The 27,229-nt window shown below is 45.7% G+C and overlaps 1 protein-coding gene across 1 annotated transcript in view; it reads right to left on the minus strand.

The window, feature by feature from the left end:
• The window catches only part of LOC137673632 (M1-specific T cell receptor alpha chain-like), a 242,080-nt gene that overhangs the window by 33,717 nt on the left and 181,134 nt on the right, over positions 1 to 27,229 (minus strand). The window contains exon 3 of the mRNA XM_068418557.1: positions 10,114 to 10,179. Coding sequence (XP_068274658.1) covers positions 10,114 to 10,179 — 66 coding nt within the window. The remainder of the gene's footprint in view (positions 1 to 10,113; positions 10,180 to 27,229) is intronic.

Consider the following 27,229-nt stretch of genomic DNA (forward strand, 5'->3'; position numbering starts at 1 on the left):
TCAAGAGTCTACAATTCTGTCTGAAAAATTTCTTGAGATTTAATTACTGAAGTAGTGAAAAATTTTACTTGGTGTTTCTGATTCAAATGCTCAGGAAAGTTTCTTAGGTGTGAGCATATACTCACAATCTTCAAAGGAGGAAAGAATTAATATTTTTAAACTTCCTTCAGTATTGTTGCATTGTATATCTTCAAATCCAGGCAGCTATCAGGAAATACCCCTTTGTTTGTAGTTAAGGACCAATTTTCTTACTCATAATTTTATTCCAGATGAAGGGAAGGAATAGACTACACAGTTTTCTGCGAATATTTTTCAAACCTGAGTGTACCTAACCTATAGTTGGGTGTTTACCTAACTTGCAAAGTTCACATACCTGGAGAAAGAAGGTCAGTTCCTACTCCAAATAGGAGTTTGCTAACACTTCTGGAAGGGAAATGATGACACAAAGCTTACTTAGACAATGTTGCAAGCGTGAAACTACTCACAGTGTGAAAATAAGTTGCATGCACCTACGGAAGTTGCCAGTTTTTAAGGGTTCTCTCACAGAAAAGCTCTACAGCTTGTGTAATTTACATCACCGCTCTGCAGACCACCTCTCCTCTTCTACAATATCCAGCAGATACTATAGTAACCAAGAGATCACTGTTCTTACTTTTTGGCAACAGCCTGCTTCTGAACTGCATTTTGCTACTCTCTTAGCAAACATTTACTTTATTTTAGGTGGATCGAATTTTTCCACTGAACAACTCAATGTTTCAAATCTCAGAAATCTTACTTGGTTTTACCACGAGCCTGGTTCCACGTCCAAGTGTAAGTTGGTAGGTATTCATAGACACTGTGTTGTTTGCCATAGCAAAAACCTTTGTACACTCCTTTCCACCCCAATCCACCTGAATAACTTTCCTCAAGGGAATAATTTGGTTTCCCCATGCACACACTTGCAATGCATTACATCTTACCTCCATGTCCATTTCTTATTATTCTTCCCCACAATACAGTCTCATTAATACCACCAGGAAGAGCCACAAGGCAATTCCCTTTCCACCTCCATCCTTGACAAATCAAAACCTGCACCACTCACTAAAAACCATTAGACGTTTTTCACATCTCTCTTCTTGTATTTCACTTGTTTTCTCTTTTCACTTGCTTCCTTTCCCCAGGATGGGTGCATTTCTAGTGAGCATTGGTTAAATAGAAAGTCTAACACTTCTTTCCAGGGAATACTAAAACCATCCCAAATTGCTCCACAGAGTCACTACACTCTTGTTTTTGAAGCTAGAGTACAGTATCTTCTATATTGAGTTCACCTTGATTCAGAGAAGAGACAGCTCACCTGGGGCAACGAGAAGTTTGGTTCCACTCCCCCATGTGAGTTTTCCCCATCCTTCACTACTAGCACCGTGTGACAGGTCTTTACAAAATGGGCCTCTTCATTCAGCCACCTCAATGGGTGCTGGAGACCTTGTATACATTCAGTCATGGATCTGTGTCTGAGAGAAGCTATAAATACCCATACAGGTTTCCATGGATCTCCTCTAGCCTCTTTTTGCCAAATGCCTTTTTCCATGTTCAAATTCATGGGAATAACTAGATTTGATTACTGTCATCTCATGTATCAGAGACTGAAAGAATCTACTCCTTAGTTAGTAGGGATCACTTTATGTAGCTTGTGTTGTTATGTCCAAAATGTGGTGCCTACAATTAGTCATTGCAGGTGGTTTCCCAGACTGAGTCTCTTCCCACTAAGCCTGCTTTCTTTCCTCATTGTCTGATATCTGATTGCTGAAGAGCATTCAGTACTTTCATTATAGCATGATGATTACCTGGCTATTAACAAGAGCTGTGGCAAACTGAATCCCAAGTAGAAAGCCAAGAAAATATGTTTCTGCTGGGTCACTGAATCCCTGAGAAGTATTCAGATGCATTTGCAAAACATGCCCTTATAAGGGGCTATATTTTTCAGTAACTAATGGAATTATACCAGTTCCTCAGCCCCACCTTCATCGTTTTCCCATGCAATGGCCTGAATACTTACTGGGGTTTTACTGACCATTTTGTTCCTTTGCCAAAGATGTACTTATTTACTGACCAATAATTCACACTATGATGCAGAGCTTATTAAAAAAAAATAAATTTTCTTTTCAAGCCAAAATATTCTTTACCTTCTCAGTCTCCAAGACAATGATCATTTTGTCCCCAGTTTTCCTAAGTAAATGCAAATGGCTACTAACACTGGTATTTTGAAAAAAACACGAGGGGTGGAAATCCACTAATCTTCTCCTATCAGGTCAATTTTCACAGGCACCGGCTGAGTGAACTCTTCTTTTACAGAGGATTTTCATGATTAAGGACTCTATTATTCGTCATTGTTTGGTTGTCATTTTGCCTGTGATGCAGCATTCCCCACCAGATCAAGAGCTCAGACAGTATTTAGCCAGTTCTAGCACAATCAGGCACTGACTTACAGTACAAAGGTAACCGTCCAACTATCAAGATAAGTGAAGAAGACAACTGTATTTCTGTCTTCTTTCAATGACACGTTCACTATCACAACAGCGAATCTTGCCAATTGCTCAGCTTCTCCTATGGACAATTCTAAATCCAGAAGGTAATCAAAACATGCATGCACACTCTGCTTAGCATCTTCATTTGAAAAACAGCCTTAGCTCCTCTCAAGTATGAATCTGGAGCCAGTGATCACTGTTTCTTTGCTCAGAAAAAAATGTGTTCATAGACATTGTTTTTCACAAATTCCAGCCTTGCTTACCCCTCATTTAAGGTTTCAGGTACGCATCAGGCAACTCAGAAAAAAGACTGCACAGAATCTTCTTTTTTTTTCCTCTCACCTTAGACATGATTGATAATGTGGGCATTTTTTCAAGGCTTTTCCATCAAAACCATGAGAATTTACCTTAGCCCCCAGAGTCACAGAATCACTTAGTTCAGAAGGAATATCCTTGGAGGTGTTTAAAATCCAACTGGACAAAGTCCTGAGCAACTTCTTTCAGTTGACACTGCTTTGAGCAAGGAGTTTGGACTAGATGATCTCCAAACGTCCCTTCCAACCTCTGTGATTTTCTGATACAATGAATGCTGAACTTCAAAAAACCTCACTTTGCTGGCTAAGAGCATGTATAGGGGTGGTTATGGAGATTCAGTACAGTACTTTAACTATGCAAATGGCCCCTTAGTACAGAAGCTGCTTAAGATCCTCATTAGAAGAAAAATGATTCTATTGACTTTACAATCAAACCTGGCACAATATGGCCTGCAAAGTGGTTTGCAGACGTGAGCCTTGTTGTGCTGGAATGGCAAAAAAAGATGGGAACAACATGAACATGGTCTAAGGTCAGAGTAACTGAAGAAATCAATCTTTCTATCAGTCCAGATTTCCATCTACAGGTGGATTTTTTTCCAATGCAAGAACCATTACAGTATTTAACTAAGCACAATGCATTTCAACTCACCAATTCCTTTTCTTGTCGAGCCAAAGTACAGCCTTAGGACATAATTGTAGGGTGACATTGCAACACTCAGGCATTAACCCACTTACTTGGCCAGATGGTGAGTTGTGTCCCTGAGCCAAAGGTGAATTTGCGGCTGTTGTCACAACAGCAGAGCACTTTACAGAAACCCAGAGGGCTAGCTCCCAGCTGGCGACACCTCCACCAGTGAGGCTATACTGGCAGCCTCTTCACTTACACCCTGCAGGGTGGGTCAGTGGTGGGCAATTTCACTTGCTTGACTTCTTTGAGGGTCCTTCCACTTCTGGCTGTCTGCTCACCCACATTAGGTTCCTTCTTTCACTATCCACACCTTATCCAGGCTGAAAGTAAGTATCGTAATGATCCCCAGCTTTTCTCTCTCTGGTTATGCTCAGAAAAACAATCTACGTGTCTAGAGCTATTTGACATCACTATCAGGAAATATTTGTACCAAGCACAATCTGAGCCTTGCCCAAGTTACCTGAAAATCTCAAGGTAAGGTACGGAACTGAAGCCGCCTTTGCATATTCTCCGTGGCCTTCCAGGGCTATACTCAGGAAGTGTCCTCGCCAATCCGTCCGTCTGTCCTAAACTATGCTTCTCTTTCTTCTCGCTGATGGAATATCAGCGCTCTGGAATGCCGTAACCATAGCACGTTTCTCTAAATAGCAGAAATCCTCCACCTGGAAACTTTCAAGCATGAGAGCACCTTGAAATAGTACCTATATTCTCCTTGCCCTATGAAAGGTGACACGGACTCAAAGGGTACACCTACAGGGCGCTCTGGTGGACACTCAAGGACTTTGGACAAAGGACACATAGGAAAGCTACACACTCACTAGGTTGGATGGACAGTCTGGTCCCGGAGCCAAAGGTCACCTTGCTGAGGCCAGTGCCATAATCACACATCATTTCCTTCCATAACAAAAAGTCCAGCAAGCCATTTGAGAAGCAGCACCTCTCCCCAAGTCTTTGCCCAGCCATGACAAGGCTAGAAAGGGCAGCAGAAGGGTGACAGTGCTTCCCAATGCAGCACAAACCCCACTGGGATCCAGTGGCCTCCCCACAGAGCACCTGAGACATTTGGGAGCAGGCATGTGGCCACATCACTACATATGGTCACACGTAAATGACCAAACACCCAGCTACACTGCTGCTCTCAAACCCCCAAGAAAGGCCTCAAACAAAACAGAAAGCATAGGAGCAGTGTTGGACTTACATGGCCGAACAGTGAGTCCCGTTCCAGAGCCGAAGACAGGTTTATATGCACCAGCTCCCGTGGTCACACAGCATTTCCTCTCTCTACAAAAACCTTCCAAACTTCTTGTCAAAGCTGGGCGCCATCAACTCAACTAGACAGTGCTGACTCTCACTCCAAGTCAGCTACATCCTGAAGTGAAGACCCCCCCCAAACTGTCTGTGAGATCAAGAGCACTGTTGGACCTGTGGAAACAAACCCCTTTTGGGAAGACTGTTGCTTCTGCCTTAAGCCAAAGCCTGTCCTGGAGGGAAGCAGGCAGCATGTAACCCCACAGACGAAGAGCCACAAGCCCAGGAAGAGAGATGCTGGAAAACTCGTTGGGCAGTGGGTAGCTTTGCTATGTATGGAAGGAGACCACAAGAAAGTGGTGGCACTTACTAGGCAAAACGAGAAGTCGTGTTCCTTTGCCAAGTGTGAACTTGGCGTAGTTCACACAGTGGTTTTCACCTCAACAAGAACACAAGCTCATCCACGTCCTTAGTGAGAAAGGCCACCCTGGCTCTCGGGAGCCCAAGCTCCCAGCTTTGTTCCCCAGAAGCAGAAAAATTTCAGCAGACATCTAGAAACGCTGAACGCTGCAGTAAACCACCATCCACTGGCACACTCTTCTGCCAGACTGGGCCTGATCCTCTTGCTGAGTAAAAGAAGGGTAGATTGGGAAAGAAGGGCACAGGAGAGCCCAGCTCGGGAAAGTCTGTGGTCATCCTGGGCTCTGTCAGAGTCAGGAACGAGCCTGCTCAGATCAGATAAAGGTAAGTGCTCAGGGAGTTGGAAAGGGAGGATCGGGGTAACAAAGCGCAAGAAATACCCCCAGCTGGGCAGCAGTTGTTCTCACTGGGCTTGACAACCACGTGTGTCCCTGTCCCCAGCATCAGTCTGTAGTTCCCTACATTCACACAGCTCTCATGCCAGTTACTCTAGAACATATCGCCTATGTCCTCCTTCCCCTCTCATATGTGTCCCGAATAGAATCAACATGTCTACAAGCTGCTCTGGTGGACACTCAAGGACTTTTGACAAAGGACACACAGGAAAGTTGCACACTCACTGGGCTGGACGGACAGTCTGGTCCCTGAGCCAAAGGTCTGCTTGCCATAGCTGGAGCCATACTCACACAGCATTTCCTCCCATAACAAAAAGCCCAACAAGCCACTTCAGAAGCGCCAACTCTCCCCAAGCCTTTGCCCAGCCATGCCAAGGCTAGAAGGGGCAGCAGAAGGGTGACACAAGGCCGGAGAATTCTGGGCAGGAGTGGAATTTGACAGTCTGCCTGTGTGGGATGAGGCTGGGCTGGGGCCAGAACTAAGGGGCACCCCCCAAACTCCTCCTCCTGTCCCCGTAGTGCCTCCAGGCTCTCCCCTGGGTTACTGTTAGAGTGGGAAAACTCTGACAAGGTGAGAGAAAGCCAGTCTGGTGGTGCATTTTCCCTGGAGCTCAGCTTTCAAAGCATCAGGCTCTCCTGCCTTGGTCAGCATCACTCACTGGGTGTCACAAGGAGCCTTGTCCCACTCCCAAATGTGCCTTTGTGGTAAGCACCATTGCTCACACACTGCTTCCCACTGCAACACAAACCCCGCTGGGACACAGTGACACAGGAGAGCCAAAGGACCATTGGAACAACTTCATTATGGATGGGAGCAGGTGGCCAAAGCTGTCTGGAGTGTCAGTGCTCTATGACACACACATCCATGTACACTCAGAGTGAAGGGAGGAACAGGAACAGGCATGCAAAGAAGTGTAACGTACCACACAGGGCACAAGACAATGAGACACGCAGGAAAACCAAGTCCTAGGGACACCCGGACAACTCCACAGTTCGAATTTCAAAAATGTTCCCCGCAAAACAACTGAGAGCAAGGCAAAAATGAAGCAATTCCAGTTTCCAGGACAAGTTGCTGCTTACCTGGTATCACTGAAAGCACCGTTCCCTTTCCAAAAGTGACTTTGTTTGCAATATTCACACTCTGACACACGTCATTACAAAAACGTCTCTGTCAGCCCTACATAATCTCAAACACAAAGCGCCTGCATTCAGGCCACAGCAAAGCTCCCTGACACAACAGGCTCGACTCCAGTGTCATTACCTGGAACGAGGGAAAGTCTATTCCCCAGCTCACTTGCACTTGCCAGAGAAGTGTTTCCCTTTGCCTCTCCTAAGCTGTAAGATCCATGAGCGACAACTCCCAACCTTGGAAAGTCTTTCCCAGAACCAGGGTGACCATGTGCCTGAAAATCCTGCTCATGTGAGGGGAACCCATGGCAATCGATCAGGTTTGGGTGTCTGTGCGTTTCAAAGGCTCATGTGAGACGACCAGTCCGGGACCACCTCAATGCCATAGAAGCAACTGTTTAAAGACAGGAATAATGGGAGCCTTGACATGGAGGAATGTGGAAGAAGACAAGGGATTCCTCTGTTTTGCTATTCAGTTCCCAAACTTTGCCCAGCTAAACAATAAGGAAGAAGAGAAAAATGAAGCAAATCCAGTTTCCCGTGCAATTGGCTACTTACAGGCTGCAACTGAAAGCACAGCTCCCTTTCCAAAAGTGACTTTCTCTGCACCATACACATTCTGACACATTTAATTACAAAAATGTCCCTGTAAGCCCTGCAAATGACCCTGTACAAAAAGCGATTGCAAAGCACTCTGATGCAAGAGGCTCAAAGGCAGTGCTGCTACCCAGAACATTGGGAAATTTGTTCCAAAGACCATGTTTCAGGTAGAGTTGCTCATACAAGAGGGAGGTTTTTTACTTGTCCACTATCTCAGGGATTCCCCTGAAGCCTTACATTCTCTGCATTAAATGAAAGAGCACCCATAGTACCCATGATATCCTTCCCACCTGTAGTATCACCCAGATACAACAATTATGTCTACAGGGCACTACGGTTTACACTCAACGACTTTGGACAAAGGACACACAGGAAATCTGCACACTCACTGGGTTGGATGGACAGTCTGGTCCCTGAGCCAAAGGTCTGCTTGCCATAGTTGGAGCCATATGCACACAGCATTTCCTTCCATAACGAAAAGTCCAGCAAGCCGTTTCAGAAGCAGCAGCTCCCGAAGCATTTGCCCAGCCATGCCAAGGCTTGGGAAGCTGCCTAAAAGTGGGAATGCAGCAAGAGGAGACAGCATGAATTGGAAAAGCAAGAGAAGAAAACATACTTGGCAGAACTCGTAACTTCGTCCCTGGACCAAACTGGACGTTTACTCTGTCGGTATTCACACAATGCTATACACTCTTACAAGAACCCGAGGCTCACTCTGGTCTCTCACCTCCTCTGGTCTCCTTTTGTGAGGAGAGACAGGAGTCCCTTCCACAGGGGCTCTTATTTACCTTGGGAACTGCAACACTGAGAGAAGGGAAAGAAAAAAGCTTGGGGATGACTTTCTCAGGCTGCTTGGAAAATAGCAGACATTCACTGGCACTGGGACTTGGCAGAACAGAGTGCCAAAATGGCTTGGTCTTGCTCTGCAGTGCAAAAGAAAAAAGGCACACTCTTGTCATCAGTTTTTCTGGTTTAGCAACAACATAAGATTTCCCTGAGAGTTCTGTTAACTTTTCTTCTCCTGTCTGCTTGTCCTGTGCTGTTGCTAGAGCACAGCCGTAAGATAAAATTCTTGGGTGAGATTACAACACTCAGGCACAGGTGACATTTTTCCAAAAATCATGCAGACCTCGTGTTGGGGTTTACTATGTCCAACCACAGCCTCATTAAAGGCTGCACTGAAGGCATTCTTGGAGCCTGTGATGGGAGAGAAGGCATTTCAGGTGTGCAAAGTTAAGAAGAAAGATGAATATAAAAGCACCCCTATTACAAGAGAGACATACGGAAGACCAATGGCAAGCGGCTTACTTACAGGGTTGGACAGACAGTCTGGTCCCTGAGCCAAAGGACAGCTTGTTGTAGCTGGAGCCAATATCACACAGCATTTGCTTCCATAACAAAAACTCTAGCAAGCAACTTTAGAAGCAGCACCTCTCTGCAAGCCTTGTCCCATCCATAACACTAGGGAAAAACGAATCCTCCATGTCTTTCACCTGCACCAGTGGGGATGCAGCAAGAGGAGACAGCATAAAGTGGAGAAGCAGGACAAGAAAACTTACTTGGAAAAACATGTAGGTTCGTCCCTGGACCAAACTGGATATTTCCTCTGTTGCTATTCACACAATGCTATACACTCCTACAAGAACCTAAATCTCAGACTGACTCTCACTCCCTCCAGTCTCCTTTTTGTGAGGAGAGGGACAAGCCCCTTGGACAGGAGATGGCATTTGCCTTGGCAACACCAAGAGAAGGGAAAGAAAAAAGCTCAGGGGTGACTTTCTCAAGCTGCTTGGAAAATAGCAGACGTTCACTGGCACTGGGACTTGGCAGAACAGAGTGCTAAAATGGCTTGGTCTTGGTCTGCAGTGCAAAAAAAAAAGGCACACTCTTGTCATCAGTTTTATAGTTTAGCAACAAGATTTCCCTGAGAGTTCTGTTTACAGTTTCTCTCCTATCTGCTTGTCCTGTGCTGTTGCTGGAGCACAGCCTTAAGACAAAATTGCTGGGTGAGATTACAACACTCAGGCACAGGTGACATTTTTCCAAAAATCATGCAGACCTCACGCTGAGGTTTACTCTGTCCAACCACAGCCTCATTAAAGACTGCACTGAAGGCATTCTTGGAGCCTGTGATGGGAGAGAAGGCATTTCAGGTATGCAAAGGTGACATAAAAGGATGAATATAAAAACACCCCTATTCCAAGAGAGACACATGGAAGACCAATGGCAAGCTGCACACTCACTGGGTTGGACGGACAGTCTGGTCCCTGAGCCAAACCTTCTACCCAGCCCTCCCTCCTCCCACAGCAGCTCACAGCTTTTCCATTCCCAGAGAGAGGGCACAGGGTTGTCTGTGCTCACAGGAAGGATTCCCAAAATTTATACCCTGACATTATTGCCTTGGCCATTTCTGCATTGCCCTACAGGGCTAAAAAGTTGCTTTGACAGTACTCACAAGGCTTCAGGCTTAGCTTTGTCCCAGCTCCAAAGGGGCACCTGTTCCCACCAGCACTCACAGCAACAAAAGCAAGAACACACACAGTCTCATCTCCCCATAGCAAGGACGCCATTAGTGGGGCTGACAGGCACCTTCCCAGTCAGGCGCAGCTGAATTTTTCCAAAAATCATAGAGACCTCAAGTTGAGGTTTGCTCTGTCCAGCCACAACCTCATTAAAGACTGTGCTGAAGGCATTATCAGACCCTGTGATGGGAGAGAAGACATTTTAGGTGTGGAAAGGTAAATCAAAAGGATGAATATAAAAAAACGTCTGTTGCAAGGGAAACATGGAAGAGCAATGGCAAGCTGCGCACTCACTGGGCTGGATGGACAGTCTGGTCCCTGAGCCAAAGGTCAGCTTGTCGTAGCCAGAGCCAATATAACACAGCGTTTCCTTCCATAACAAAAAGTCTAGTAAGCAAATTTAGAAGCAGCACCTCTCCCCAAGCCTTTGCCCAGACATGCCAAGGCTACGGAAAAACAAATCCTCCGTGTCTTTCTCCTGTGCCTCTGACTTCTCTTTTTGGCCTTAAGCTGTCTAAAAGTGGAAACGCAGCAAGAGGAGACAGCATGAAGTGGAGAATGAGGAGAAGAAAACATACTTGGCAGAACGTGTAGTTTCATCCCTGGCCCAAGCTGGGTTTTTCCTGTGTTACTGTTCACACAGTGCTATACACACTTACAAGAAGCCAAGACTCAGGCTGATTCTCACCTCCTCTGGTCTCCTTTTGTGAGGAGAGGAATGAGCCCCTTGCACAAGAGACATTTGCCTTAGGAACTGCAACACCAAGAGGAGGGAAGGTAAAAACTCAGGGATGACTTTCTCAGGCTGCTTGGAAAATAGCAGCCATTCACTGGCACTGGGTCTTTCAGGACAGAGTGCCAAAATGGCTTGGTCTTGGTCTGCAGTGCAAAAGAAAAAAAGCACACTCTTGTCATCAGTTTTCTAGTTTATCAACAACATAAGCTTTCCCTCAGAGTTCTGTTTAATTTTCCTCTCCTGTGTTCTTGTCCTGTGCTGTTGCTGGAGCACAGCCTTAAGACATAATTGTCGGGTGACATTGCAACACTCAGGCATTAACCCACTTACTTGGCCAGATGGTGAGTTGTGTCCCTGAGCCAAAGGTGTATTTGAGGCTGTTGTCACAACAGCAGAGCACTTTACACAAACCCAGAGGGTTAGCTCCCAGCTGGTGACACCTCCACCAGTGGGGCTGTACTGGCAGCCTCTTCACTTACACCCTGGACAAGTGGAATGCTGACTCTAAAGTGGAAAACTGCTTCATTTCTACAGAGTGGGTCAGTGGTGGGCAATTTCACTTGCTTGACTTCTTTGAGGGTCCTTCCACTTCTGCCTGTCTGCTCACCCACATCAGGTTCCTTCTTTCACTATCCACACCTTGGCCAGGCTGAAATCAAGTATCGTAATGATCCCCAGCTTTTCTCTCTCTAGTTATTTTCAGAAAAACAATCTACGTGTCTAGAGCTATTTGACATCACTATCAGGAAACATTTGCACCAAGCACAGTCTGAGCCTTACCCAAATTACCTGAAAGTCTCAAGGTAATTAAAAGAACAGAGGCCCCTTTACATATCCCCAATGGCCTTCCAGGGCTATACTCAGGCACTGTTCTCGTCAATCTGTCCGTCTGTCCTAAACTACACTTCTATTTCTGCTCACTGATGTAATAACAGCACTCTGGAGTGCCATGACCATAGCACGTTTCTCTAAACAGCAGAAATCTTCCACCTGGAAATACTTTCAAACACAAGAGCAGCTTGAAATAGTACCTATATTCTCCTTCCCCTATGAAAGGTGACACGGACTCGAAGGGTAAATCTACAGGGCACTATGATGGGCACTCAAGGACTTTGGACAAAGGACACACAGGAAAGCTGCACACTCACTGGGCTGGACAGACAGTCTTTTCCCTGATCCAAAGGTCAGCTTGTTGTAGCCAGAGCCAATATCACACAACATTTCCTTCCATAACAAAAATTCCAGCAAGCCACTTCAGAAGCAGCACCTCTCCCCAAGCCTTTGCCCAGACATGCCAAGGCTACGGAAAAAAAAACCATCCGTGTCTTTCTCCCGTGCCTCTGACTTCTCTTTTTGATCTTAAGTTGCCAAAAAGCGGAAATGCAGCATAAATTGGAGAAGCAGGAGAAGAAAACATACTTGGCAGAACATGTAGCTTCGTCCCTGGACCAAACCGGAGATTTTCTGCATTGTTGATCACACAGTGCTACACACCCCAACAAGAACCCAAGGCTCAGCCTGACTCTCATTCCTTCAGGTCTCATTTTGTGAGGAGAGGGACGAGCCCCTTGCACAGGAGATGGCATTTGCCTTGGGAACTGCAGCACTGAGAGGAGGGAAAGAATAAAGCTCAGGGATGACTTTCTCAGGCTGCTTAGAAAATAGCAGACATTCACTGGCACTGGGTCTTTGCAGAACAGAGTGCCAAAATGGCTTGGTCTTGGTCTGCAGTGCAAAAGAAAAAAGCACACTCTTGTCATCAGTTTTATAGTTTAGCAACAACATAAGATTTCCCTGAGAGTTCTGTTAACTTTTCCTCTCCTGTCTGCTTGTCCTGTGCTGTTGCTGGAGCACAGCCGTAAGATAAAATTGCTGGGTGAGATTACAACACTCAGGCACAGGTGAGTTTTTTCCAAAAATCATGCAGACCTCGCATTGAGGTTTACTCTGTCCAACCACAGCCTCATTAAACACTACATTGAAGGCATTCTTGGAGCCTCTGATGGGAGAAAAGGCATTTCAGGTGTGCAAAGGTGACATAAAAGGATGAATATAAAAACACCCCTATTTCAAGAGAGACTCATGGAAGACCACTGGCAAGCTGCACACTCACTGGGTTGGATGGACAGTCTGGTCCCTGAGCCAAAGGTCAGCTTCTTATAGCCGGAGTTGTATTCACACATTTCCTTCCATAACAAAAATTCCAGCAAGCCACTTCAGAAGCAGCACCTCTCCCCAAGCCTTTGCCCATCCATGCCTAGGCTAGGAGGGGCAGCAGAAGGGTGATGGTGCTTCCCACTGCAGCACATCCCCTCTGGGATGCATTCGCATGGGGACAGCTTCCCCATGAGCCAGCAGGGATATTAGGGAGCAGGCGTGTGGCCACTTTGTCTATCCCAGTCCAACTGAGACCAAGAATGGTTGTTTTGGACCAACCTGGCAGGATCACCATTGGACCTATGAGTACAAAACCCATTTGTGAGGACTGCTGCTTCTCCTGAGCCAAAGCCTATCCTGGAGGAAAGCAGGTGGCATGTAACCCCACAGCTGAAGAGCCACAAGCCCAAGCCGAGAGATGCCAGACAGCCTTCTGCCCACTGGGCCTGGAACAAGCCTGAGCCAATCAGATAAAGGTAAGTGCTCAGGGATTTGGAAAGGGAGGATTGGGATAACAAAGCACAAGAAATACCCCAAGCTGGGCAGCAGTTGTACTCACTGGGCTTCACAACCAAGCGTGTCCCTGACCCCAGCATCATTTTGTAGTTCCCTGTATTCACACAGCCCTTCACACCCCAGCAAAAACCATAACTCTCGTGCCAGTTTCTCTACAGATAATTGCCAGGAGATCTGCTCCTTCCCACCAACACCAAGCATTTGAAGCCAGGAATAACTGTAACTTTGATAAGAAATCTCTTGGGAATCTCATCTACAGGAGGGATTACAACTGGGATTCTGGTGCAAACATGAGTATTATTAATTTGTCATTTCTTCATCAGAGCAAAGGACAACCACCCAGGCTGTGCTACACAGAGCCATCAGCAGCCCACCCCAATTTTCACAGGTATGGATCACCTTGGCACAAAATATCTATCCCTGAGCAAGAGGACTCAGGCCCCTGGTCTGCTTATGTGAAAGGCAGAGAGCAGGGGCTGTCAGGAGAAAGGTGAAGAAGTAAATTCACAGCCTTGTTGAATCAAGGTCTCTGCTGCTACCAGAGAAAGCAGAGCGAAAAGCCCCACAGATTGAACCACTCTCCCTCCACTTCAGTTACACTAGCTCATGACCACAAAACTGTTCCACCACGTGGAGCTGGAAGAGGCTTTAAAACTTACTGGGATTTATCCTTAGCTGAGTTCCACCTCCAAAGATGACTTGGTTGCCATAATCAGTCACACAGTGTTTGCCTTCACAACAAAAACCCCGTAAGTCACGTCTGCCCTGCACTAGCTTATTCCTTCCAAAGCTTTGCATTGCCGGCTGGGCACTTCTTTACAGCAGTCGCAGCTGGCCATCCCTTTCATCTGTGACAGAGATGACCCCTGAGCGCATCCTTGTCCCATGTAGAGAAAATATGCAGTATTATGATCACAACTCCTCTCTCATCCCGAAGAGACTGGCCCTAAAAGCAGAGATCTTCCCCTGGACCCTCCTGCACACCTTCAAAAACTCTTTCTTGTTTCTGGCTCTGTATCTCACACACACAAGCAAACATCATCCCCGTGCAGACGGTTTCTAACACAACTCAGCTGGGTTCTTTTCCAAGTAAGGGATGCGATTTTCCTATCCTTACTCCTTCAGGCTGGGTTTCTACCTACCAGGCTTCACCATCAGTTGTATCCTGCCCCCAAAGGCCACTTTCCAGGTGGATGCTGAAATCACTCAGTGACACATCCACTAACAAAACCCGCAGAACTGCAGAAAACAGTACAAGATTTCCCACAGAGATCAAGGAGGGAAAACAAGATGCTCCTTCAGGGCACACGGAAAGCCAGCTAACACAGAGCTACTTACTGGGTTTCACAGAAAGTCTGCTTCCGTGCCCAAAGGTGAGCTTGCCAAGACCTGCCCCAGCAAATTGCCACAGCCATGGCCAGCTTTACAACAACCCCGCAGCTAGCAGAAAGGAAACACCATCACCTGCAGAAGAGGCTGACATTTGTCTTTCTAGGCAGAGCGTGGAAAAAAGGGTGAAAGACAAGGGAAATCACCTATTCCTGAGCTACGACAGCATCCTTCCACACACACCAGGCTAACATACTGCTGCTCTTCCTCATGGCACATACATGCCTTTGTGAAGAATTTTCTCCCCTTCCCAAAGACAAACCTTCTACCCCCCTCCTCCCACAGCAGCTCACAGCTTTTCCATTCCCAGAGAGAGGGCACAGGGTTGTCTGTGCTCACAGGAAGGATTCCCCAAATTTACACCCTGACATTATAACCTTGGCCATTTCTACATTGCCCTGCAGGGCTAAAAAGTAGCTTTGATAGTACTCACAAGGCTTCAGGCTTAGCTTTGTCCCAGCTCCAAAGGGGCACCTGTTCCCACCAGCACTCACAGCAGCAAAAGCCATTGCACACTCTTGTCTCCACATAGCAAGCAAGCCATTAGTGCAGCTGACAATGACCTCCCCAGTAAGACATAGGTGACACTTTTCCAAAAATCATAGAGACCTCAAGTTGAGGTTTCCTCAGTCACAGCCTCATTAAAGACTGTGCAGAAGGCATTCTCTGAGCCTATGTTGGGAGAGAAGGCATTTCACATGTGCAAAGGTAAAATAAATGGATGAATATAAAAACACCCCTATGAAAAGAGAGACATAAGGAAGACCAACGGCAAGCTGCACACTTACTAGGTTGGACTGACAGTCTGGTCCCTGAGCCAAAGATCTGCTTGCCATAGTTGGAGCCATATGCACACAGTATTTCCTTCCATAACAAAAAGTTCAGCAAGCCATTTCAGAAGCAGCACCTCCCCAAGCATTTACTCAACTGTGCCAAGCCTAGGGAAAAACAAATCCTCTGTCTCTTTCGCCTGTGCCTCTGACTTCTCTTTATGATCTTAAGCTGCTTAAAAGTAGGAATGCAGCAAGATGAGACAGCATGAAGTGGAGAAGCAGGAGAAGAAAACATACTTGGCAGAACATGTAGCTTCGTCCCTGGACCAAACTGTAGTTTTCCTGTGTTGGTGTTCACACAGTGCTATACACTCTTACAAGAACCCAACTCTCAGTGAGCTCATCCTGACTCTCATTCCCTCTGGTCTCCTTTTGTGAGGAGAGGGTCGAGCCCCTTGCACAGGCGATGGCATTTGCCTTGGGAGCTGCAACACTGAGAGGAGGGAAAGATAAAACTCAGGGATTGCCTTCTCAGGCTGCTTGGAAAATACTAGTCATTCACTGGCACCAGGACTTTTGAGGACAGAGTGTCAAATGGCTTGGTCTTGGTTTGCTGTGCAAAAGAAAAAAAAGCACAAACTCCATGAAAGATCAGAACCTGAATTCAAGCCATGCATTCACAGATGTTTGCATCTGAGCTAGTAAATGGAAAAACAAAACTAACAACAAATACCCCACCAAAAAAAACCCCACAACCAAACCACAATAAGAAACCAGGTGGAGACAAACCTGGCTAGTTTAGCCAAGAGTGTCCAAACACATCCTCCCAATTTGCACAACTAACTAGTTTTGCATGATAAAAACTGACTTAACATGATGGAATCCCTGTAAACCAAGACATACATAACTGGAAAGATGCATATACACAAAAAATAAGATCGGGGCGCAGTGCAACAAAACCTCACTCACTGGCTACTGTCAAGCCCAGCATCCTACCTTAAAGTCAACTCATAAAAGACCCGTGTCCCTGAAGAGCTTGTAGATTAAATGGAGAATGAGATCATGGTTCAATCATTAGTTAAGGAGCAAACAGAATCCCAGCATCAGTGACACCTCTGTCTCATTCTTTCTGCAAAACCTAGACCGCAATTCAGTTTTCTCTCCATCCCAAAGAGAAAATGGGATTTGATTTCTGAGAAAGCAGAGATAACATCTAAGCCACAGGTGAAGTATTTACAATTCCTTTCACACTGTTCCAATGGGGAAAAAAAAGTTGTTTTGACAGTCTTCTAAGAGCACTTTGCTTTTCTTAGCTATTTTTTCTTTTATGAAAGCCAAAAATCTCCTCAAGAGTCTACAATTCTGTCTGAAAATTTACTTGAGATTTAATTACTGAAGTAGTGAAAAATTTTACTTGGTGTTTCTGATTCAAATGCTCAGGAAAGTTTCTTAGGTGTGAGTATATACTCACAATTTTCAAAGGAGGAAAGAATTAATATTTTTAAACTTCCTTCAGTATTGTTGCATTGTATATCTTCAAATCCAGGCAGCTATCAGGAATTCCCCCTTTGTTTGTAGTTAAGGACCAATTTTCTTACTCATAATTTTATCCCAGATGAAGGGAAGAAATAGACTATACAGTTTTCTGCGACTATTTTTCAAACCTGAGTGTACCTAACCTATAGTTGGGTGTTTACCTAACTTGCAAAGTTCACATACCTGGAGAAAGAAGGTCAGTTCCTACTCCAAATAGGAGTTTGCTAACACTTCTGGAAGGGAAATGATGACGCAAAACTTACTTAGACAATGTTGCAAGCGTGAAACTACTCACAGTGTGAAAATAAGTTGCATGCACCTACGGAAGTTGCCAGTTTTTAAGGGTTCTCTCACAGAAAAGCTCTACAGCTTGTGTAATTTACATCACCGCTCTGCAGACCACCTCTCCTCTTCTACAATATCCAGCAGATACTATAGTAACCAAGAGATCACTGTTCTTACTTTTTGGCAACAGCCTGCTTCTGAACTGCATTTTGCTACTCTCTTAGCAAACATTTACTTTATTTTAGGTGGATCGAATTTTTCCACTGAACAACTCAATGTTTCAAATCTCAGAAATCTTACTTGGTTTTACCACGAGCCTGGTTCCACGTCCAAGTGTAAGTTGGTAGGTATTCATAGACACTGTGTTGTTTGCCATAGCAAAAACCTTTGTACACTCCTTTCCACCCCAATCCACCTGAATAACTTTCCTCAAGGGAATAATTTGGTTTCCCCATGCACACACTTGCAATGCATTACATCTTACCTCCATGTCCATTTCTTATTATTCTTCCCCACACTACAGTCTCATTAATACCACCAGGAAGAGCCACAAGGCAATTCCCTTTCCACCTCCATTCTTGACAAATCAAAACCTGCACCACTCACTAAAGACGATTAGACGTTTTTCACATCTCTCTTCTTGTATTTCACTTGTTTTCTCTTTTCACTTGCTTCTTTCCCCAGGATGGGTGCATTTCTAGTGAGCATTGGTTAAATAGAAAGTCTAACACTTCTTTCCAGGGAATACTGAAACCATGCCAAATTGCTCCACAGAGCCACTACACTCTTGTTTTTGAAGCTAGAGTACAGTATCGTCTATTTTGATTCCACCTTGATTCAGAGAAGAGACAGCTCACCTGGGGCAACGAGAAGTTTGGTTCCACTCCCCCATGTGAGTTTTTGCCATCCTTCACTACTAGCACCGTGTGACAGGTCTTTACAAAATGGGCCTCTTCATTCAGCCACCTCAGTGGGTGCTGGAGACCTTGGATACATTCAGTCATGGATCTGTGTCTGAGAGAAGCTATAAATACCCATACAGGTTTCCATGGATCTCCTCTAGCCTCTTTTTGCCAAATGCCTTTTTCCATGTTCAAATTCATGGGAATAACTAGATTTGATTACTGTCATCTCATGTATCAGAGACTGAAAGAATCTACTCCTTAGTTAGTAGGGATCACTTTATGTAGCTTGTGTTGTTATGTCCAAAATGTGGTGCCTACAATTAGTCATTGCAGGTGGTTTCCCAGACTGAGTCTCTTCCCACTAAGCCTGCTTTCTTTCCTCATTGTCTGATATCTGATTGCTGAAGAGCATTCAGTACTTTCATTATAGCATGATGATTACCTGGCTATTAACAAGGGCTGTGGCAAACTGAATCCCAAGTAGAAAGCCAAGAAAATATGTTTCTGCTGGGTCACTGAATCCCTGAGAAGTATTCAGATGCATTTTCAAAACATGCCCTTATAAGGAACTATATTTTTCAGTAACTAATGGAATTATACCAGTTCCTCAGCCCCACCTTCATCGTTTTCCCATGCAATGGCCTGAATACTTACTGGGGTTTTACTGACCATTTTGTTCCTTTGCCAAAGAGGTACTTATTTACTGACCAATAATTCACACTATGATGCAGAGCTTATTAAAAAAAAAAAATTTCTTTCCAAGCCAAAACATTCTTTACCTTCTCAATCTCCAAGACAATGATCATTTTGTCCCCAGTTTTCCTAAGTAAATGCAAATGGCTACTAACACTGGTATTTTGAAAAAAACACGAGGGGTGGAAATCCACTAATCTTCTCCTATCAGGTCAATTTTCACAGGCACCGGCTGAGTGAACTCTTCATTTACAGAGGATTTTCATGATTAAGGACTCTATTATTCGTCATTGTTTGGTTGTCATTTTGCCTGTGATGCAGCATTCCCCACCAGATCAAGAGCTCAGACAGTATTTAGCCAGAGCTAGCACAATCAGGCACTGACTTACAGTACAAAGGTAACCGTCCAACTATCAAGATAAGTGAAGAAGACAACTGTATTTCTGTCTTCTTTCAATGACACATTCACTATCACAACAGCGAATCTTGCCAATTGCTCAGCTTCTCCTATGGACAATTCTAAATCCAGAAGGTAATCAAAACATGCATGCACACTCTGCTTAGCATCTTCATTTGAAAAACAGCCTTAGCTCCTCTCAAGTATGAATCTGGAGCCAGTGATCACTGTTTCTTTGCTCAGAAAAAAATGTGTTCATAGACATTGTTTTTCACAAATTCCAACCTTGCTTGCCCCTCATTTAAGGTTTCAGGTACACATCAGGCAGCTCAGAAAAAAGACTGCACAGAATCTTCTTTTTTTTTCCTCTCACCTTAGACATGATTGATAATGTGGGCATTTTTTCAAAGCTTTTCCATCAAAACCATGAGAATTTACCTTAGCCCACAGAGTCACAGAATCACTTAGTTCAGAAGGAATATCCTTGGAGGTGTTTAAAATCCAACTGGACAAAGTCCTGAGCAACTTCTTTCAGTTGACACTGCTTTGAGCAAGGAGTTTGGACTAGATGATCTCCAAACGTCCCTTCCAACCTCTGTGATTTTCTGATACAATGAATGCTGAACTTCAAAAAACCTCACTTTTCTGGCTAAGAGCATGTATAGGGGTGGTTATGGAGATTCAGTACAGTACTTTAACTATGCAAATGGCCCCTTAGTACAGAAGCTGCTTAAGATCCTCATTAGAAGAAAAATGATTCTATTGACTTTACAGTCAAACCTGGCACAATATGGCCTGCAAAGTGGTTTGCAGACGTGAGCCTTGTTGTGCTGGAATGGCAAAAAAAGATGGGAACAACATGAACATGGTCTAAGGTCAGAGTAACTGAAGAAATCAATCTTTCTATCAGTCCAGATTTCCATCTACAGGTGGATTTTTTTCCAATGCAAGAACCATTACAGTATTTAACTAAGCACAATGCATTTCAACTCACCAATTCCTTTTCTTGTCGAGCCACAGTACAGCCTTAGGACATAATTGTAGGGTGACATTGCAACACTCAGGCATTAACCCACTTACTTGGCCAGATGGTGAGTTGTGTCCCTGAGCCAAAGGTGTATTTGAGGCTGTTGTCACAACAGCAGAGTACTTTACAGAAACCCAGAGGGCTAGCTCCCAGCTGGCGACATCTCCACCAGTGGGGCTGTACTGGCAGCCTCTTCACTTACACCCTGCAGGGTGGGTCAGTGGTGGGCAATTTCACTTGCTTGACTTCTTTGAGGGTCCTTCCACTTCTGCCTGTCTGCTCACCCACATTAGGTTCCTTCTTTCACTATCCACACCTTATCCAGGCTGAAATCAAGTATCGTAATGATCCCCAGCTTTTCTCTCTCTGGTTATGCTCAGAAAAACAATCTGCATACCTAGAGCTATTTGACATCACTATCAGGAAACATTTGTACCAAGCACAATCTGAGCCTTGCCCAAGTTACCTGAAAATCTCAAGGTAAGGTACGGAACTGAAGCCGCCTTTGCATATTCTCCGTGGCCTTCCAGGGCTATACTCAGGAACTGTCCCCGTCAATCTGTCCGTCTGCCCTAAACTATGCTTCTCTTTCTGCTCGCTGATGTAATAACAGCACTCTGGAATGCCGTAACCATAGCACGTTTCTCTAAATAGCAGAAATCCTCCACATGGAAACTTTCAAGCACGAGAGCACCTTGAAATAGTACCTATATTCTCCTTGCCCTATGAAAGGTGACATGGACTTAAAGGGTACACCAACAGGGCGCTCTGGTGGACACTCAAGGACTTTGGACAAAGGACACATAGGAAAGCTACACACTCACTAGGTTGGATGGACAGTCTGGTCCCGGAGCCAAAGGTCACCTTGTCGTAGCCAGTGCCATAATCACACAACATTTCCTTCCATAACAAAAATTCCAGCAAGCCATTTCAGAAGCAGCACCTCTCCCCAAGTCTTTGCCCAGCCATGACAAGGCTAGAAAGGACAGCAGAAGGGTGACAGTGCTTCCCAATGCAGCACAAACCCCACTGGGATCCAGTGGCCTCCCCACAAAGCAGCTGAGACGTTTGTGAGCAGGCATGTGGCCACATCGCTACATATGGTCACATGTAAATGACCAAACACCCAGCTACACTGCTGCTCTCAAACCCCCCAAGAAAGGCCTCAAATGAAACAGAAAGCATAGGAGCAGTGTTGGACTTACATGGCCGAACAGTGAGTCCCGTTCCAGAGCCGAAGACAGGTTTATATGCACCAGCTCCCGTGGTCACACAGCATTTCCCCTCTCTACAAAAACCTTCCAAACCTCTTGTCAAAGCTGGCCATCTACTCCACTAGACAGTGCTGACTCTCACTCCAAGTCAGCTACATCCTGAAGTGAAGACCCCCCCAATCTGTCTGTGAGATCAAGAGCACTGTTGGACCTGTGGAAACAAACCCCTTTTGGGAGGACTGTTGCTTCTGCCTTAAGCCAAAGCCTGTCCTGGAGGGAAGCAGGCAGCATGTAACCCCACAGACGAAGAGCCACAAGCCCAGGAAGAGAGATGCTGGAAAGCTTACAGCCTGTTGGGCAGAGGGTAGCTTTGCCATGTATGGAAGGAGACCACAAGAAAGTGGTGGCACTTACTAGGCAAAACGAGAAGTCGTGTTCCTTTGCCAAGTGTGAACTTGGCGTAGTTCACACAGTGATTTTCATCTCAACAAGAACACAAGCTCATCCACTTCCTTAGTGAGAAAGGCAACCGTGGCTCTTAGGAGCCAGAGCTCTCAGCTTTGTTCCCCAGAAGCCAAAAAGTTTCAGCAGACATCCAGAAACGCTGTACGCTGCAGTAAACCACCGTCCACTAGAGCACTCCACTGCCAGACTAGGCCCGATGCTCTTGCTGAGTAAAAGAAGGGCCCAGGAGAGCCCAGCTCAGGAAAGTCCCTGGTCATCCCGGGCTCTGTCAGAGTCAGGAACGACCCTGCTCAGTTCAGACAAAGGTAAGTGCTCAGGGAGTTGGAAAGGGAGGATCGGGGTAACAAAGCACAAGAAATACCCCCAGCTGGGCAGCAGTTGTACTCACTGGGCTTGACAACCACGTGTGTCCCTGTCCCCAGCATCAGTTTGTAGTTCGCTCCGATCACGCAGTCCCTCACAGCCCAGCAAAACCTATCAGCTCTCATGCCAGTTACTCTAGAACGTATCGCCTATGTCCTCCTTCCCCTCTCATATGTGCCCCAGATAGAACCACTATGTCTACAAGCTGCTCTGGTGGACACTCAAGGACTTTTGACAAAGGACACACAGGAAAGCTGCACACTCACTGGGCTGGATGGACAGTCTGGTCCCTGAGCCAAAGGTCTGCTTGCCATAGCTGGAGCCATACTCACACAGCATTTCCTCCCATAACAAAAAGTCCAAGAAGCCACTTCAGAAGCGGCACTTCTTCCCAAGCCTTGCCCAGCCATGCCAAGGCTAGAAGGGGCAGCAGAAGGGTGACACAAGGCAGAAGAATCCTGGGCAGGAGTGGAATTTGACAGTCTGCCTGTGTGGGATGAGGCTGGGCTGGGGCCAGAACTAAGGGGCACCCCCCAAACTCCTCCTCCTGTCCCTATAGTGCCTCTAGGCTGTCCCCTGGGTTGCTGTTAGAGTGGGAAAACTCTGACAAGGTGAGAGAAAGCCAGTCTGGTGGTGCATTTTCCCTGGAGCTCAGCTTTCAAAGCATCAGGCTCTCCTGCCTTGGTCAGCATCACTCACTGGGTGTCACAAGGAGCCTTGTCCCACTCCCAAAGGTGCCTTTGTGGTAAGCACCATTGCTCACACACTGCTTCCCACTGCAACACAAACCCCGCTGGGACACAGTGACACAGGAGAGCCAAAGGACCATTGGAACAACTTCAGTATGAATGGGACCAGGTGGCCAAAGCTGTGTGGAGTGTCAGTGCTCTATGTCACACACATCCATGTACACTCAGAGTGAAGGGAGGAACAGGAACAGGCATGCAAAGAAGTGTAACGTACCACAGAGGGCACAAGACAATAAGACACGCAGGAAAACCAAGTCCTAGGGACACCCGGACAACTCCACAGTTCGAATTTCAAAAATGTTCCCCGCAAAACAACTGAGAGCAAGGCAAAAATGAAGCAATTCCAGTTTCCAGGACAAGTTGCTGCTTACCTGGTATCACTGAAAGCACCGTTCCCTTTCCAAAAGTGACTTTGCCTGCAGCATTTACACTCTGACACACGTCATTACAAAAACGTCTCTGTCAGCCCTACATAATCTCAAACACAAAGCGCCTGCATTCAGGCCACAGCAAAGCTCCCTGACACAACAGGCTCGACTCCAGTGTCATTACCTGGAACGAGGGAAAATCTATTCCCCAGCTCACTTGCACTTGCCAGAGAAGTGTTTCCCTTTGCCTCTCCTAAGCTGTAAGACCCATGAGTGACAACTCCCAACCTTGGAACGGCTTTCCCAGAACCAGGGTGACCATGTGCCTGAAAATCCTGCTTATGTGCAGAGAACCCATGGCAATAGATCAGGTTTGGGTGTCTGTGCGTTTCAAAGGCTCGTGTGAGACAACTCGTCAGGGACCATCTCAATGCCACAGAAGCAACTGTTTAAAGACAGGAATAATGGGAGCCTTGACATGGAGGAATGTGGAGGATGATGAGGGATGCCTCTGTTTTGTTATTCAGTTCCCAAACTTTGCCCAGCTAAACAATAAGGAAGAAGAGAAAAATGAAGCAGTTCCAGTTTCCAGTGCAATTGGCTACTTACAGACTGCAACTGAAAGCACAGCTCCCTTTCCAAAAGTGACTTTCTCTGCACCATACACATTCTGACACATTTAATTACAAAAATGTCCCTGTAAGCCCTGCAAATGACCCTGTACAAAAAGCTATTGCAAAGCGCTCTGATGCAAGAGGCTCAAAGGCAGTGCTGCTACCCAGAACATTGGGAAATCTGTTCCCAAGACCATGTTTCAGGTAGAGTTGCTCTTCCAAGTGGGAGGTTTTTTACTTGTCCACTATCTCAGAGATTCCCCTGAAGCCTTACATTCTCTGCATTAAATGAAAGAGCGCCCATGATACCCGTGATATACTTCCCACCTGTAGTATGACCCAGATACAACAATTATGTCTACAGGGCACTACGGTTTACACTCAACGACACACAGGAAATCTGCACACTCACTGGGTTGGATGGACAGTCTGGTCCCTGAGCCAAAGGTCTGCTTGCCATAGTTGGAGCCATATGCACACAGCATTTCCTTCCATAACAAAAAGTCCAGCAAGCCGTTTCAGAAGCAGCACCTCCCCAAGCATTTGCCCAGCCATGCCAAGGCTTGGGAAGCTGCCTAAAAGTGGGAATGCAGCAAGAGGAGACAGCATGAATTGGAAAAGCAAGAGAAGAAAACATACTTGGCAGAACTCGTAGCTTCGTCCCTGGACCAAACTGGACATTTACTCTGTCGGTATTCACACAATGCTATACACTCTTACAAGAACCTAAGGCTCACTCTGGTCTCTCATCTCCTCTGGTCTCCTTTCATGAGGAGAGGGACGAGCCCCTTCCACAGGGGCTCTTATTTACCTTGGGAACTGCAACACTGAGAGGAGGGAAAGAAAAAAGCTTGGGGATGACTTTCTCAGGCTGCTTGGAAAACAGCAGGCATTCACTGGGACTGGGACCTCCGTAGCTGGAGTCGTAATCACACAGCATTTCCTTCCATAACAAAAAGTCCATCAAGCTATTTCAGAAGCAGAACCTCTCCCCAATCCTTTGCCCAGCCATGCCTAGGCAAGAAGGGGCAGTAGAAGGGTGACAGTGCTTCCCACTGCAGCACAAACCCCACTGGGATGCATTGGCATAGGACAGCCTCCCCACAGGGCAGCTGGGACATTTGGGAGCAGGCATGTGGCCACTTTGTCCATCCCAGGCAAACTGAGACCAAGAAGGGTTGTTCTGGATCCAGCGGGCACGTTCCCCTAAAGGCAAGTCCATCACTATGTATACTCACACGTAAATGACCAAACACCCAGCCACGCTGCTGCTCTCAAATAACTCCACGAAAGGCCTCAAAGAAAACAGAAAGCATAGGAGCAGTGTTGGACTTACATGGCCTAACAGCAAGTCTTGTTCCAGAACCAAAGACAGGTTTATACGCACCACTTTCCATGGTCACACAGTACTTCCTCTCTCAACAAAAGCCTTCCCAACCACTTGGCAAAGCTGGGCATCTGCAACCCAACTAGGCAATGCTGAATGTCACTGAGAGTCATCTATGTCCTGAACTGAAGACCCCTACCAGTCTGTCTGTGATATCAAGACCACCATTGGACCTGTGGATACAAACCCCATTTGGGTGGACTGTTGCTTCTGCCCTGAGTCAAAGCCTGTCTTGGAGGGAAGCATGCAGCGTGCAACCCCACAGCTGAAGACCCACAAGCCCTGGAAAGCTTGCTGTGCTGTGGGTAGCTTTGCCCCACATGGAAGGAGACTACAAGAAAGTGGTGGCACTTACTAGGCAAAACCTGAAGTCGTGTTCCTTTGCCAAGTGTGAGCTTGTCATAGTTCACACAGTGGTTTTCACCTCAACAAGAACACAAGCTCATCCACATCCTTAGAGAGAAAGACAACCTGTGCTCGCATGGCTATGGCACAAAATATCTGTCCCTGAGCAAGTGGATTCAGGACCTCACACTGCTTATGTGAAAGGAAGGTAGTAGATTCCTCACAGCGTTGAATAATTGAGGACATAGTAGACCTTTCTTCAACTCATGCAATATACCACTAGTGTGATTTTTTTTTGTATCTTTCTTTTTTTGTACAAATGTTTTAAAATGGTTTTACTCTTAGTTGCATTCTACTTCCAAAGGTGAATTTGTTTCCATAGCTATTTACACAGCATTTGTCTTCAAAATAAAAACCTTTTTTTTTCCTCCAGTCACTTATTAGCTCCTGCTCGGCATTTCTTTTATCTTAGTCTAGCCAAGCAAATTCCTTGGCAACTTTAACTTAGATTTTCTTTAAAGATTTTCCTAGTTGATGGTCTCTTTCAGTTTTGACAGACATGACCACTGACTGCAAGTTTTGTCCTTCATTCTTTCGAGGAAATGCTGCAGGGATTAACAGCAAAATTCCTCTTTCAGCATTAGATCAACACTAAAAGCAGAGATCCCCCCTGGACCTTCCTACACATAGTGCAAATCTTCAAACTACCTTTCTCAATTCCCCAAAAAACATTGCCCTGATTGTTCAGATCTCTTTTCAAGACAACCCAGCTTTTTTTTGTCAAGGTGTGAAAACCTGGATGGAAACCTGTCTGTAGCCAGAAGCAGAAGCAGTAGAGCAAAAGTTAAGACAGTTTTCCCAGCAAAGACAAGCACTGCAGCTTCTGAGAATTAATGAGGACAAGGTTCTGGGCAATGGAAATAAAAGGACAGTGAATGTCCATGCAGGTCTGGGAGATTTCTGGGAACATGTAGTAGTGAAGAAAAGGAGTATTTGGGGTAGGACTCCTCTCTCCTCCAGGTGTAGAAAGCTATAACCGAGTTATTTGGTTATTTTTTCTGGCATACAGTCCATTGGGATGGACGCTCTCTCTGTGTCCTCTCATGAAGACAAATGACATCAATAGAGGCTGCCCACAAAATTATTGCTATAGTCATTGCTCCAGAACCTGCATTAAACTCATTTTGAACATTTACAAATTAAATAAAGCATTTAACTCTCAGTGGCGCATACAGGAGAGTTCAGTCCTCCAATCATAGAATCACAGAATCACAGACTGGTTTGTGTTGGAAGGGACCTTAAAGATCATCTAGTTCCAACCCCCCTGCCACAGGGAGGGACACCTTTCTTCTAGACCGGGTTGCTCAAAGCCTCATCCAACCTGTCCTTAAACACGGCCAGTGAGGGGGCAGCCACAACTTCTCTGGGCAACCTGTTCCAGTGTCTCACCATCCTCAAAATAGCTGTTTAGCTTTATAATGACTTTTTTTC

Source organism: Nyctibius grandis, chromosome 26 (assembly GCF_013368605.1).
Source record: "Nyctibius grandis isolate bNycGra1 chromosome 26, bNycGra1.pri, whole genome shotgun sequence".
NCBI classification, from domain to species: domain Eukaryota; kingdom Metazoa; phylum Chordata; class Aves; order Nyctibiiformes; family Nyctibiidae; genus Nyctibius; species Nyctibius grandis.